The 12,600-nt window shown below is 41.9% G+C and overlaps 1 protein-coding gene and 1 long non-coding RNA gene across 3 annotated transcripts in view; one reads left to right on the top strand and one right to left on the bottom strand.

The window, feature by feature from the left end:
- Positions 1-3,861, top strand: part of LOC101410882 (sodium-dependent phosphate transport protein 1-like) — a 35,752-nt gene extending 31,891 nt beyond the window's left edge. The window contains exons 13-14 of the mRNA XM_012518498.3: positions 1,558-1,620; positions 3,798-3,861. Of these exons, the coding sequence (XP_012373952.3) occupies positions 1,558-1,620; positions 3,798-3,861 (127 nt within the window). The remainder of the gene's footprint in view (positions 1-1,557; positions 1,621-3,797) is intronic.
- The window catches only part of LOC139437311 (uncharacterized), a 211,341-nt gene that overhangs the window by 97,573 nt on the left and 101,168 nt on the right, over positions 1-12,600 (bottom strand). The window lies entirely within an intron of this gene.

Genomic DNA, 12,600 nt, shown 5'->3' with positions numbered 1-12,600 from the left:
ACTGCCTTCTCCTACTCACTCCCCTAGAGGGTGCACAGCAATGGCGGAGAGCTGGGGGCTTGCCCCTCCCAGAGGGCCTTTGCAAGCTGCATTCCTATCTGACCACACCCAACTACCTGGGGGATGAAGTGGGAAGGCAGCAGGCAGAGCAGAAAAGGATGCCATGGGAGTTCCCTTCTCCAAGGGTGTCACAGGCCAGGACACCCTGGCATAAGTAACCTTAACGGATGTTTTATCTTCCTACTTCTTACTACTGAATCTCTCTTTACAGGTTTGTGTTAGAATGCTTTGGTACATCTTAAAAACTGTGAAACTGGGAAAATGCCTTTGCTAGCAAGGAAGCTATTGCCTCAGGGCCCAAGGCCTGTTAGGTAGAACAATTAATCTCTAATCACTTAATGGCCTTTTGATGGCTGATCTAACTGGACAGTAAAGTAATAAAACTAGGGCTGCATCTAAGACTTTTGGAAGGATAGGAGGAAGAAGCTTTCTGCCCCTTCTCCAAGGAAGGAGCAGTATTTGGCTTGGAGGGCATTTGATCTATTTGATCTGTCTTCCAAGTCCAGGACAGCCCCAGAAATGCCCAGCAGGAGGGTCTCTAACTCCCAGGGTAGCAGGAACCAGAGAAGTAACTCCGAATGTCCCCCAAGATTTGAAGGATTCGGTGCTTCAATTCAGAGTTCCTGAGATTTAACTCAGGAACTTCTGTTTGGGTAATAGTGCAGTCAGTCTCAGACCCGGGAATGTAGGGTAGCCAAGAACCAGAGCAGTAAACTCTGAATGGTCCCCATTCAGAGGGCCCATCCATTCAGAGGGCAGCCACATATCCCCTGAGACAGATATCTCAGGTGCTTTGATTTGGGGCAACTGCTCAGTATCCCACCACTTTGGCTTGGCCACTCTGATCTGATATCCGGAACCAGATATCCCCCAAGAACTAGGTCACCCACAGGGACACCTGTGGACCAGGAAGGCTCTGAAAATTGAAATTCTCAGGACCCTGGGACAGAGCATCAGCTCCAAATTATGTGGAGTGGTAACCATTTTAGTCAGACTACGACTCTGGGATGCCAGATCGAATGACCAAAATGTGCTTCTTCATTCTTCCTAGAATCATGGGCACGATCTCTAGCTAACAAGTAAACTCTGCATAAGAGAGTCTTCTCAAGAATCAGGAAAATTTGCCTACTGCTGATCCATGTAGCCACAGTATAGCCAAGAGCATCCTCTGTATGAGACTCTGAATTCCAGTTAAACCAGTGTAAGAAAAGAGAACAGATAGATCCTAGGTCCAGAAACCTCATGTTGTTTCTCCTTAAAGAAATGAGAAAATATAACTTAAACTTCTCAGTTTAAACTCAGTTGTGCCTGTAAAAGGTATGAATAGAGATCAAGATCCAGACCAGTTACTAAAACCTCTCTTGGAAAATAAGAAACCTCATGTGCCATCAGTTAACATCAAAGAGGTCCTAGAGATGCTAAAGGTATAAAATTCTTCTGTTTTAATCTGTGCTTAACTTTGTGTGCAACTTTAAAACCTGTGTTTAACTTTTTCAGTTTGCTTGAGCCTAGGAAACCAGATTTGGGGTTCACCTGCTACAAATTGGATAACAGTGAAAGGTAATCTAAAGATGAGTCTTTAAATATCAATACTGTCTTGTGAGTGGATTTAATGTATAAATCACAAGTGGAATTGATTCAACTGCTAGAAAAGCAGAGAAACTTTGCAAAGTTGTTACTAATAAAATTCTTGTGGCTTAGATAATGGAGCAGTTTGATATGGTTATGAATTCCAAAAATAGATATTGGATTATGTTTGTAATCTGGTCTGTACCTGGGCATGATTAAGTTATGATTAGGGCTTTGATTGGGCCACATCATCAGGGCTCTGGGGACTCACAGATAAAAGGCATGGCAAAGGACAGAGTAAGGGTTGATGTTGGAGTTTTGATGCTGGAGTTTGATGCTGAAGCCTTAAACTGAAGTCCCAGGAAGTAAGCAAACAGAGGAAAGAGAAGCAAGCCCCCAGAAGAGAGGAACCCTGAGCCCAGGAAGATGCAAGCCCTGGGAAGAAAGGAACCCTGAACCCAGAGATAAGCACGACCCTGGAAGAGAGGAATCCAGGAAAACTGAACCCTTGCAGACACTAGCAGCCTTCTTGCTCCAACATGAGAAAATAGACTTTGGTGAGGAAGTAACCTATGCTTTATGACCTGATATCTGTAAGCTCCTACCCCAAATAAATACCCTTTATAAAAACCAACCAATTTCTGGTATTTTGCATCAGCATGCCTTCGGGTGACTAATACAAGTTAATAAAGATATTAAGGCAAAAAGGAAGTTCATAGCAGTGAAACTTGTCTGGAAGCCACCTCAATGTGCATATTCAAGTGATGGCAATGAAAAGTTATCTTGATTCCATTGGGAATCCTCGGTTTTCATTTTAAAAAAACAAAGTAGTTTTTCCTCTACTGCTAAAGTAAAATGCCTTCTCATTAACGTCCTCATGGTAAAAGTGTAGAAGTAAGAAGCAAGATACTAAATAGTTCCTTTGATATTTAATACATTGCATTGAAGGGATTAAAAAGTGTATAAAAATCAAGTGATTGGGAAATCTTTTTAAAAAAATAGAGACAGGCTTCAGCATTGTCAAATTTTTGTGCATTCAAACCAGGCCTTCAAAACACTGCAGGTTGCCTCTCCATATGAGTTATTGGCTAGATTGGTCACTGATGCCTAAACAATAAACTTATCCACTAAATCTCTGGATGCGCTCCTGAAGTTGATGGTGACCACATTGCAGTTTCAAACTCCTGCAGCAACCAGTGATTGCGGCAGCTTGCTTGGTTGGTAGAGGTGGGGTTTGGCTGCGGACGAGATAGATCTTATAGCCGCCGAGATCAACAAGAATTAAACATTGGCCACCCTTGCTTGCAACGGCAAAATACCGCCCCCCAAATTGTACATTTATATCCCCGTCATACTCACCTCCCTCTTCAGCCCCGCTTCCCTCATTGCTTACTGCCTCTTAGGCCTCAGCTACTTGTTGCTGCTGCCATCCTGGCCCTTATTTGAAAAGAAGGGGGAAATGCGGTCACCCCTCGGGCTGAAGTGTGGTTTGCTGGCCTGGCGAGGGGAGCGGCCGCGGTAGGCCTAATTCCGCTGCCCCCATAATAGGGTGGTTGGTCGGGCCCACCGCCACCCCCGAAGGGAGCTCGGCATGGGCGTAGAGTGCCCTCGGGTCTCCCCTTCTCGGCAGCCATGCTTCCGCGGCCGCCCCTCCTCCCGGATGGCGCCACACGATGCCTGTGGGGCGGCACCCTTCTTCTTCTTTCTCCCTGCGCAGGCGCAGAGCGGAAAATTCCAGTCTGCCCTCCCCCCCCCCCCCCCCCCCCCCCCCCGACAGCAGCAACAGCCAGGCGTGGGCGGGAAACTCAAGTCTGCCCTCCACCCCAGCAACAGCAGCCACCAATCCCTAAACCCTGCCCCTTCCCCCAGCAACAGCGACAGCCAATCCCTAACCACCACCCCTCCCCCGTCCAGTACCGCCCACTGACCTTTCGCCAGCAACCAATCAAAACAGGGTGTGGCTTCGACCAATCAGCCTTCCCCAGCTCCTATAAAACTGTTGCCTCTCCCTCAATAAAGTGGACTTGGCAAGCCGTCGCAAGTGATGTCTCAGTATAGCCAAATATAGAATGGATATCACCTCCAGATGGGCACTGTTTCATAATGCCAAAGGTGCTATGCACAAGGCCAGTGGAATACTGGAACCTACTTTCCTGGCTTCTCTCTAGGGTCAATGATGCTGCAGCTTGCTGGCTGAGTGAAGAACATATCAAGTGGAACAATGATCACTAAAGTACTGTGAGTAGAACTTAAATTGGCATCATGGCTTGTTCCCATGGAGAGATAACATGTAAGGTATTGGAACTTGAATCTATTAACTGCAGCTCAAAGAGAAATTTATGCATTGAGTAGTACATTAATTAATATTAAGTACTGTACCTATATCCTATTTTGATTATAGTGATATCTTTTCTATTCTAAACCATATGCAGAGAAATATTGAACATATTAAATGTCCTTGTAAACTTCATTTTCTAAGCAGTTAATGAATGTGCTTAGTCCAGTTCTCCCTCCTAGCCCTTATTCCAAAAGCTGTCCCACTAATAAACTGGGTAGGACTGGCAGATCCACATGCCATCCTACCAGGGCTAAGCATTTTCCTACCAGAAGAGAAACAGCAAATGAGGTGGCTAAGACCCACTTCAGCTTAACCCCTTTGAGATAGTCCATAAAGAACCTTTCCTCACCCAGGACCTGAAAAATAGGTTTTGATCAAAGCTAAGCAAGAAAACAAGCCTCATTCTCAATTAGAGCCAAAATGTAAAGAACATTACTCTGTAGTTCTGATCACTCCCACAGCTGTTAAAGTTAAAGGAATTTCCAGCTTGGTGCACTAATCCTGAGTGAAACCAGCTGCCCAAGGAAGTGCCACTTCACCAGAAGCACCAGACAGGGAGCATGAATGCCAGTCATTGAACAACCTAAAATACCTCTTCAAGAGAAAAATATAAGAAGTCTGTGTCAAAGTCAGCTGTTCCCTCTAACTCTAGCCCAAATGCCTATTGCTAGGGGGATGGCAAGTCAGACACCCCTTTAAAATATCTTGTCTGTTTTCATCTCCTGTAACTTAACTAAAAAGGGCAATGTCTTTCCCATTCCTCTCCCCTACCACAGCAACTGGGATTGGCCATTTATACCTAAACCTGTTGCCTATTGCAGTCTTTCCCTAGAGTTCACCAAAAGCATAAAATAACTCAAGGAAGAATATTGTTTCACAGCAACTTTGAGAAAATACAGACTTTGCAAGCTCCTTGCCTTTACTTTTGTGGTCCAGTATCTTCTTAGTGGGACCATATATTCTCAACAGTCTAATTAAGTTTATTTCTTCCAGAATCAACATCTTGTTAGCTATATGGGGACTTCATTAGCTTGACCCAAGATGCCAGATCCATCTTCCTCCAACTGAGACAGCATAGCAGGAGGGTTTTACACCTTGTCAGGTAGGGCCTTCTGCCCCTAACAATCAGGAAGTACCTACAGAACAATGATCATCTCCCTTCAGCACCCCTTTAAGAATAAAGGTATCACCTCTCTGAAGGGGTAATGAAGCTGGCTAGTGAGATAGGGAATCAACAGATGGATCTGGAACCTGGCAAGAAGTCCACATGGACATCAATAATCCCCAAGATGGCTGCTGTAACCCCTCCCATAGATCCTGCCATTTAGAACAAATACTTCTTTTGGAAGCCAGGAGAGCCCTGGATATTCCCCGAGGATGTTATCATTGAACCCTCACAGGAAATTGATGGGTGGGGTAATCAATCAAAACAGCAAACAGCTGGAACTCCTCCCCTACCATTAGGAAAGGGTGGAATAATTAATAGTTCAAAAAGCAGGTGCAAGGCCTGAATTTGCACTCTCTCACCTGTGAACCCCTGTGCCTGTCCTCTGCACCCTGCTCTCACCATTTTCCCTCTGGCATGATGGCCCCACAAGAAAAACCTGGGTGTCTATAATCTATAATGGGGAACTGTAGTCTGTAAATTAGCCCACTTGATCACTTGTCAGCCCTTTCATCTCTACCTGGGACACATGGTCTGTTGTTTTCTACCATTTCTCATCCCTCTCCCTACCTGAATAAATTACTGGCCTAAATCACCCAAAGTGCTCTCAAAATTCATTTCTGCAACATAGTCAAGAACCTAGACAAAACCCCATAATAGCAGTTGACGAAATCCCTTTTGTTACCTTCCTCTCCCTGAACTAAAGTGCACCATGATTTCCCACGCAAAAGGAATGCTTCATTTAGTTACCATGTAGAAACACATCTGGGACACTAAGAAGTAGTCATTAGGCAATTATGTTTAGTATCAAGCAAAATTATTTAAAGTGAATCATTTTTTTTACTGGAAAACCCAAAAGATAACTGTTAGTATGGATGACTTGTTTTAATAACTAATAAAGCTTCAAATAAAAAGAAGAATACAATTTGCAATTCATAGGGAAGGAGGTTTGTGCCTTCTTCCTTGTGATTCCAAGAATACCCCTGGATAGCCCTCCATTAGTGTCTTGGCCACTTCCCTTTCTAGATTTGGAGAATATAATGCCAGAATAGTTAATCTGGGAACCTGATAACCAGGAAAATAGGGTTTTAGTCCAGTTTGCCAGAAAGCACCATCTGAATTACCACCAGTGACAGCCACCTATTAGTAAAGCCATCAGTGATGCTTTTAGGCAGGGCTCAAGTGTGTGATTGGGGCATGACACAAAGTGTAGCTTCAATTTTATCTCTTAGTAGCAAACTGGTTAACACAGAATGCAAACTGTGCAGCAACACAAATTTGTAAAACCTATAGACAAATGGCATTCTCATTAGAGAGAGAGCAATAACAAACTACCTTGTTCCAAACTAAGAGAAGCAGAGGTGGGGCATTCCAGGTGGGACTGATGAACTGAATAAATGCTTGATGGAAAAGGAGGGAAACTGGACAGTTTTGTTAGGCTGCAAGGGTTCTGAATGGATCCACAGACCAGTGAGGGGCTCAGATCATCAAGTTCACAAAAAAGACGGCTGTGAAAGGTCTGCTCTGGGAAATGCCCCAAAATTCTAGAGGCTTCTGATGCCAAAGTTAGCAGCCATGAAGAGGAAGTTGATGGAGATGAGGTCCAACACCCAGCCCCCAGCCCCACTAGCTGTAGGACATCTGTCCCCCTGTCAGAATGGGTCTGCTCTGTATGTACTTTCCCTTCTGGACATTTTCCACCCAGGCCTCCCACCCATGCCATGCCTCTGCACAGTCCTCCACTCTTGAAGTGAGGGCTTTGCTGGCCTTGGCCTCCTGGTCAAGGACTTCGAGGTGTACACACTGTGGCATCTCTTTTCCAGGCTTACTTTTTAGGACAGCTCTCAGAATTCATCTTATGGGGGGGGTTCCCGGCAAGATGGTGGCTGAGTGAACTTGCCTGATAGTATCTCCTGCAGGGAAGTGGTTGGGCAGCCTTGGAGGCTCTTCGGGACCAGGCTGTTTCGGGATTTTTGCGGGTCGGGAGGTATCTGGACATCGATTTGGTGGAAAGGTAACAGAGAAAATACGTCTATAAAATATACATGGAGGTCCCAGCTGCGCGCGGAAAGTTCCCTCCTTGGGTGGGTGGAACTGCGGCATCGGGTGCTGCGTAAGGGGCGCTGCCATGGCGGTTTTGGTTTTTTTTTTTCTTTTTTGGAGGCTATGCAGTACTGGGGAATTCATAAGCCCTGAGCGGCCTATTGGGGGGGTTAATAGGACAGGAGGCGCTTGCAGAACGATTTATGGCAAAGCAGGGGGAATTTTTTATTGCGGACACAAACAATAGCGCTTCCACCTAGAGGCACGCCCCCCCCAACCCGGCTGCCAATCTACAGTGGACTTAAAGTGATAGCAATAAAGAGATGCCACCAGGGTCTGGTTGGGTGGGAGACATTTGGAAGCTGATTAGGGGAATATTTTGCGAAGCATGGGAAATTTGGTTTGGACCCTGTTATTAGCGTTTCTGGCTGGAGCCCCTCCCCCGGACCTGGCTATTGATCTGAGTCATTAAATTGGCTGCAGCCTAGAGGCGCCCCCAGGTGGCCGTTCCAGGGTATCACAGGGTGGGAGGGGTCCTGGAGTCAATTGGTGATATATCCACGGAATAGACCCCAGTGAGTGAGTGAATTGTGGGGTACAGAACACAGGATAGAGCTTGTGGATGTGACCTCACCTATAGGGCTGGCCCCCAGGTGCGGGGATCCCTGAAGGCTGTGATGCACTGTGGAGCTCCCAGGCTTCCTGTTAACCGGACTTGAGGTTGCCAGGTCTGAGTCCCCTAAACGCTAGTGGCCCACACCCCAGAGACTCACACCTCTTGAGTCCTCAATATCTCAGACTTTCCATCCCTGAATCCATCACACCCTGAGGTCCATCTGAGGTCCTTGAATGTCATAGCCCTCAACATTTGCATTTTTTCTTTTATGTTTTGTTTTGTTTTATTTTTATTTTTATTCTATTTTTATTTTTTATTTTATTTTTTTAATGTTCTGATTGCTAACATTGCATTATCACCTAGTCTTTTCTCCCAGCGTATCCCCCAAGGAATTTTTTTTTCTCTCTCGCTCTCTCTTGTCCCCCACCCTCTTCTTATTCTATTTTATCTTAACTATACAATAGGTGCTGCAGGAAACACCTCACATTTGCTGGGTTTCCTCATCCTCCACTGCCTCATTTCTGTGTGAATAGATTTTGGCTATCTACACTATCCCCTTTCCCCTACATCTTGATATCCACCATCATCTACTCTCTCTCCTATATTCCATCTCCCTTTCTTTGATCCACAAAGTGCCTAACTCTTAATTTCTAATACCTTTGTTTTGTTTTCTGTCTGTTATCCACTCTTGAAACTATTACCTTTCTTTTCTCTTTCCCTCTCTCACAAAAACAATAGCTTTTTAGTTCATATCATATTCCTCCCATATTCAGTCATCTACCTCATTATAGGTACTCTACCTACTGCTATAACTCTACACAAGTTACATGAATCTAACCTCCATCCTACCAGATCTCATACTGTTGCTTTCTTAGCATATATCACCAATACTACTTTACACTTTTGCCTTGCTTACACAATTGCCTTTCCCCGGCACTAATACTTTCCTTTAAAGTGAACTTAATCAGCAATAACAAATTAGAATAAGAAGAACAAAGTGACAAAGAGAAGATATAACACTTATGCAAAAACAACAGCTAATTAATCTCCAAGACTAGACAAAGAAGCTAAGGAACTGATTAAACCCGTCAAGAAAAAAATGATGACCAGACAGCAACAAAAATCTACAAACCAAACCAGTAATCAGGAAAACATGGCTGAATCCAACCAACAAACTAAAAATCAAAAGGGGAGGAGAACTTCGCACAAGCAATGAAAGATCTCAGAACATTTATCACCAACAAATTTGATGAAGAAAAGGAAGATGTTAACGACATGAAGACAACACTTGGAGGGGAAATTGCAGACATACACAAAAAGATAACAGATATAATGGAAATGAATACCACAGTTCAAGAAATCAAAAATACACTTGCAGCAAATATCAGCAGACTAGAAGAGGCAGAGCAGAGAATTAGTGATGTGGAAGGCAGTACATCAGAAATCAAACAGATAATAGAAGTGGTCGATAAAAAGAAAAAATCCAGCTACTTAGGGACGGGAATGATAATGCAAAACGCCCAAACATACATATTATAGGCATTCCAGAAGGAGAAGAAAAGGGAAAGGGGTCAGAAGGAATGTTGCAGGAAATAATGGCTGAAAACTTCCCAAATCTACTGAAAGAGACAAATGTACATATACAAGAAGCACAGCACACTCCACTGGTAATAAACCCCAACAGGCCCATCCCAAGACATATACTTGTCAAATTATCCAATGCTCAAGACAAAGAGAAAATTCTAAAAGCAGCAAGAGAAAAGAAAACCATCACATACAAGGGAAGCTCCATAAGATTAAGTGCTGATTTCTCATCTGAAACCATGGAGGCAAGAAGGCAATGGTATGATATAGTCAAGGTACTAAAGGAAAAAAATTTCCAACCAAGAATACTCTATCCAGCTAAACTAGCATTCAAAAATGATGGAGAGTTCAAAATATTTGCAGATAAACAGAAACTGAAAGAGTTTGTGAACAAGAAAAATCCCCTTCAAGAAATTCTAAAGGGAGTCCTGCAAGAAGAAAGGAAAAAACAGGACAGGCAGAGTTGGAGGAGAGTATAAGAGCAACAACAAAAAAACAAAAATAGGAGGGAAAAAAATACAAACAAAATATGACAAACACAAATCCAATCAAAATATGGCTAACACAAATAATTCCTTGAAAGTAATAACACTGAATGTCAATGGATTAAACTTACCTATCAAAAGATTCAGACTGGGACAATGGATAAGGAAATATGACCCATCTATATGCTGTCTACAAGAGACACATCTTAGACCCAGAGACTCATGGAGGTTGAAAGTGAATGGCTGGAAAACAATCATACAAGCAAACAATAACCAAAAAAAGGCAGGAGTAGTTATATTAATATCAGACAAAACAGACTTTAAATGAGAAACAATTGTGAGAGACAAAGAAGGATACTACATTTTAGTGAAAGGGACAATCTGTCAAGAAGATCGAACAATCATAAATATTTATGCTCCTAACAAGGGTGCCTCTAAATACATGAGGTAAACACTGGAAAAACTAAGTGAAAAAATAGATGCATCTACAATTATAGTGGGGGCTTTTAATACACCACTATCTACTCTGGACAGAACATCTCAAAAGAGAATCACTAAAGAAACAAAACATTTGAACAGTATATTAGAGGAGCTGGATCTAATAGACATATATAGATCATTACACCCAAACACAGCAGGATATACATTTTTCTCAAGCACACATGGCTCATTCTCCAAGATAGACCATATGCTAGGCCACAAAGAAAGGCTTAATGAATTCAGAAAGATTGAAATCATACAAAACAATATCTCTGACCACAGTAGAGTGAAGCTGGAAATTTGCAAGGGACAGAGGCCCAGATTTCACACCACAATTTGGAAATTAAACAGCACACTCTTAGAAAAACAGTGGGTCAAAGAGGAAATCTCAAAGAAATCAATGACTGCCTTGAAACAAATGATAATGATAACACAACATACCAAAATTTATGGGATGCAGCAAAAGCAGTACTGAGAGGGAAATTTATAGCCATAAATTCATTTATCAAAAAAGAAGAAAGAGCAAAAATTGAAGAACTAACTGCACATTTGAAGGAATTAGAAAAACAACAACAAAGTAAACCAAAAGGAAGAATAAGGAAGGAAATAACAAAGATAAGAGCAGAACTAAATGAAATAGAAAATAAGAAAGCACTTGAGAAGATAAACAAGACCAAGAGCTGGTTTTTTTGAGAAGATCAACAAAATTGACAAACCTTTAGCGAGACTAACAAAGAAAAAGAGAGAGAAGATGCAAATACACAAAATAAGAAATGAGAAAGGAGATATCACCACTGACCCCACAGAAATAAAGACTATCATAGAAGGATACTTTGAAAAACTATATTCCAACAAAAATGACAATTTAGAGGAAATGGACAAATTCCTAGAAACACATAAGCAGCCCATATTGACGAAAGAAGAAATTGATGATCTTAACAAACCAATCACAAGCAAAGAGATAGAATCGGTCATTAAAAATCTCTCAACTAAGAAGCCCAGGGCCAGACGGCTTCACAGGTGAATTCTACAAAACATTCCGGAAAGAACTAACACCAATCCTGCTGAAACTATTCCAAAAAATCAAAACAGAAGGAACATTGCTGAACTCCTTCTATGATGCCAACATTACCCTAGTACCAAAGCCAAACAAAGACATCACAAGAAAGGAAAATTACAGACCAATTTCTCTAATGAACCTAGACGCAAAAATACTTAACAAAATACTTGCTAATCGTATTCAACAACACATTAAACGAATTATACACCACGACCAAGTGGGATTCATCCCAGGTATGCAAGGATGGTTCAACATAAGAAAATCAATCAACGTAATACACCATATAAACAGATTGAAGGAAAAAAATCACATGATTATATCTATTGATGCAGAAAAAGCATTTGACAAAATACAGCACCCTTTCTTGATAAAAACACTCCAAATGATTGGAATACAAGGAAATTTTTTGAACATGATAAAGAGTATATATGAAAAACCTAAAGCCAATATTGTTTACAATGGAGAAACCCTAGACTCCTTCCCTCTAAACTCAGGAACAAGACAAGGATGCCCACTGTCGCCGCTCCTATTTAACATTGTCTTAGAAGTACTTGCTCGAGCACTGAGGCAAGAATCAGATATAAAAGGCATTCAAATTGGAAAGGAAGAAGTCAAAATTTCATTATTTGCAGATGACATGATCCTATACATAGAAAACCCTGAGAGGTCTACAACAAAGCTTCTAGAACTCATAAATGAGTTTAGTAAAGTTGCAGGTTATAAGATCAATGTGCAAAAATCAGTAGCATTTCTGTACACCAATAATGAGCAAGATCAGGAGGAAATCAAAAAACAAATACCATTCACAATAGTAAATAAAAAAATCAAATACTTAGGAATAAATTTAGCTAAAGAGGTAAAAAATTTATACACTGAGAACTATACAAGACTGTTCAAGGAAATCAAAGAAGACCTAAATAAATGGAAGAATATTCCTTGTTCATGGATAGGAAGACTGAATATCATTAAGATGTCTATCCTACCAAAACTGATCTACACATTCAATGCAATCCCAATAAAAATCAACACAGCCTTCTTTAAGGAACTAGAAAAACTAACTATGAAATTTATTTGGAAAGGAAAGAGGCCCCGAATAGCCAAAGACATATTGAAAAAGAAAAACAAAATTGGAGGAATCACACTTCCTGACTTCAAAACATACTACAAAGCTACAGTAGTGAAAACAGCATGGTATTGGCA

Source organism: Dasypus novemcinctus, chromosome 22 (genome assembly GCF_030445035.2).
Source record: "Dasypus novemcinctus isolate mDasNov1 chromosome 22, mDasNov1.1.hap2, whole genome shotgun sequence".
Taxonomy (NCBI): domain Eukaryota; kingdom Metazoa; phylum Chordata; class Mammalia; order Cingulata; family Dasypodidae; genus Dasypus; species Dasypus novemcinctus.
Note: the sequence above shows the minus strand (reverse complement) of the source record. Positions and strands in the feature narration are given on the sequence as shown.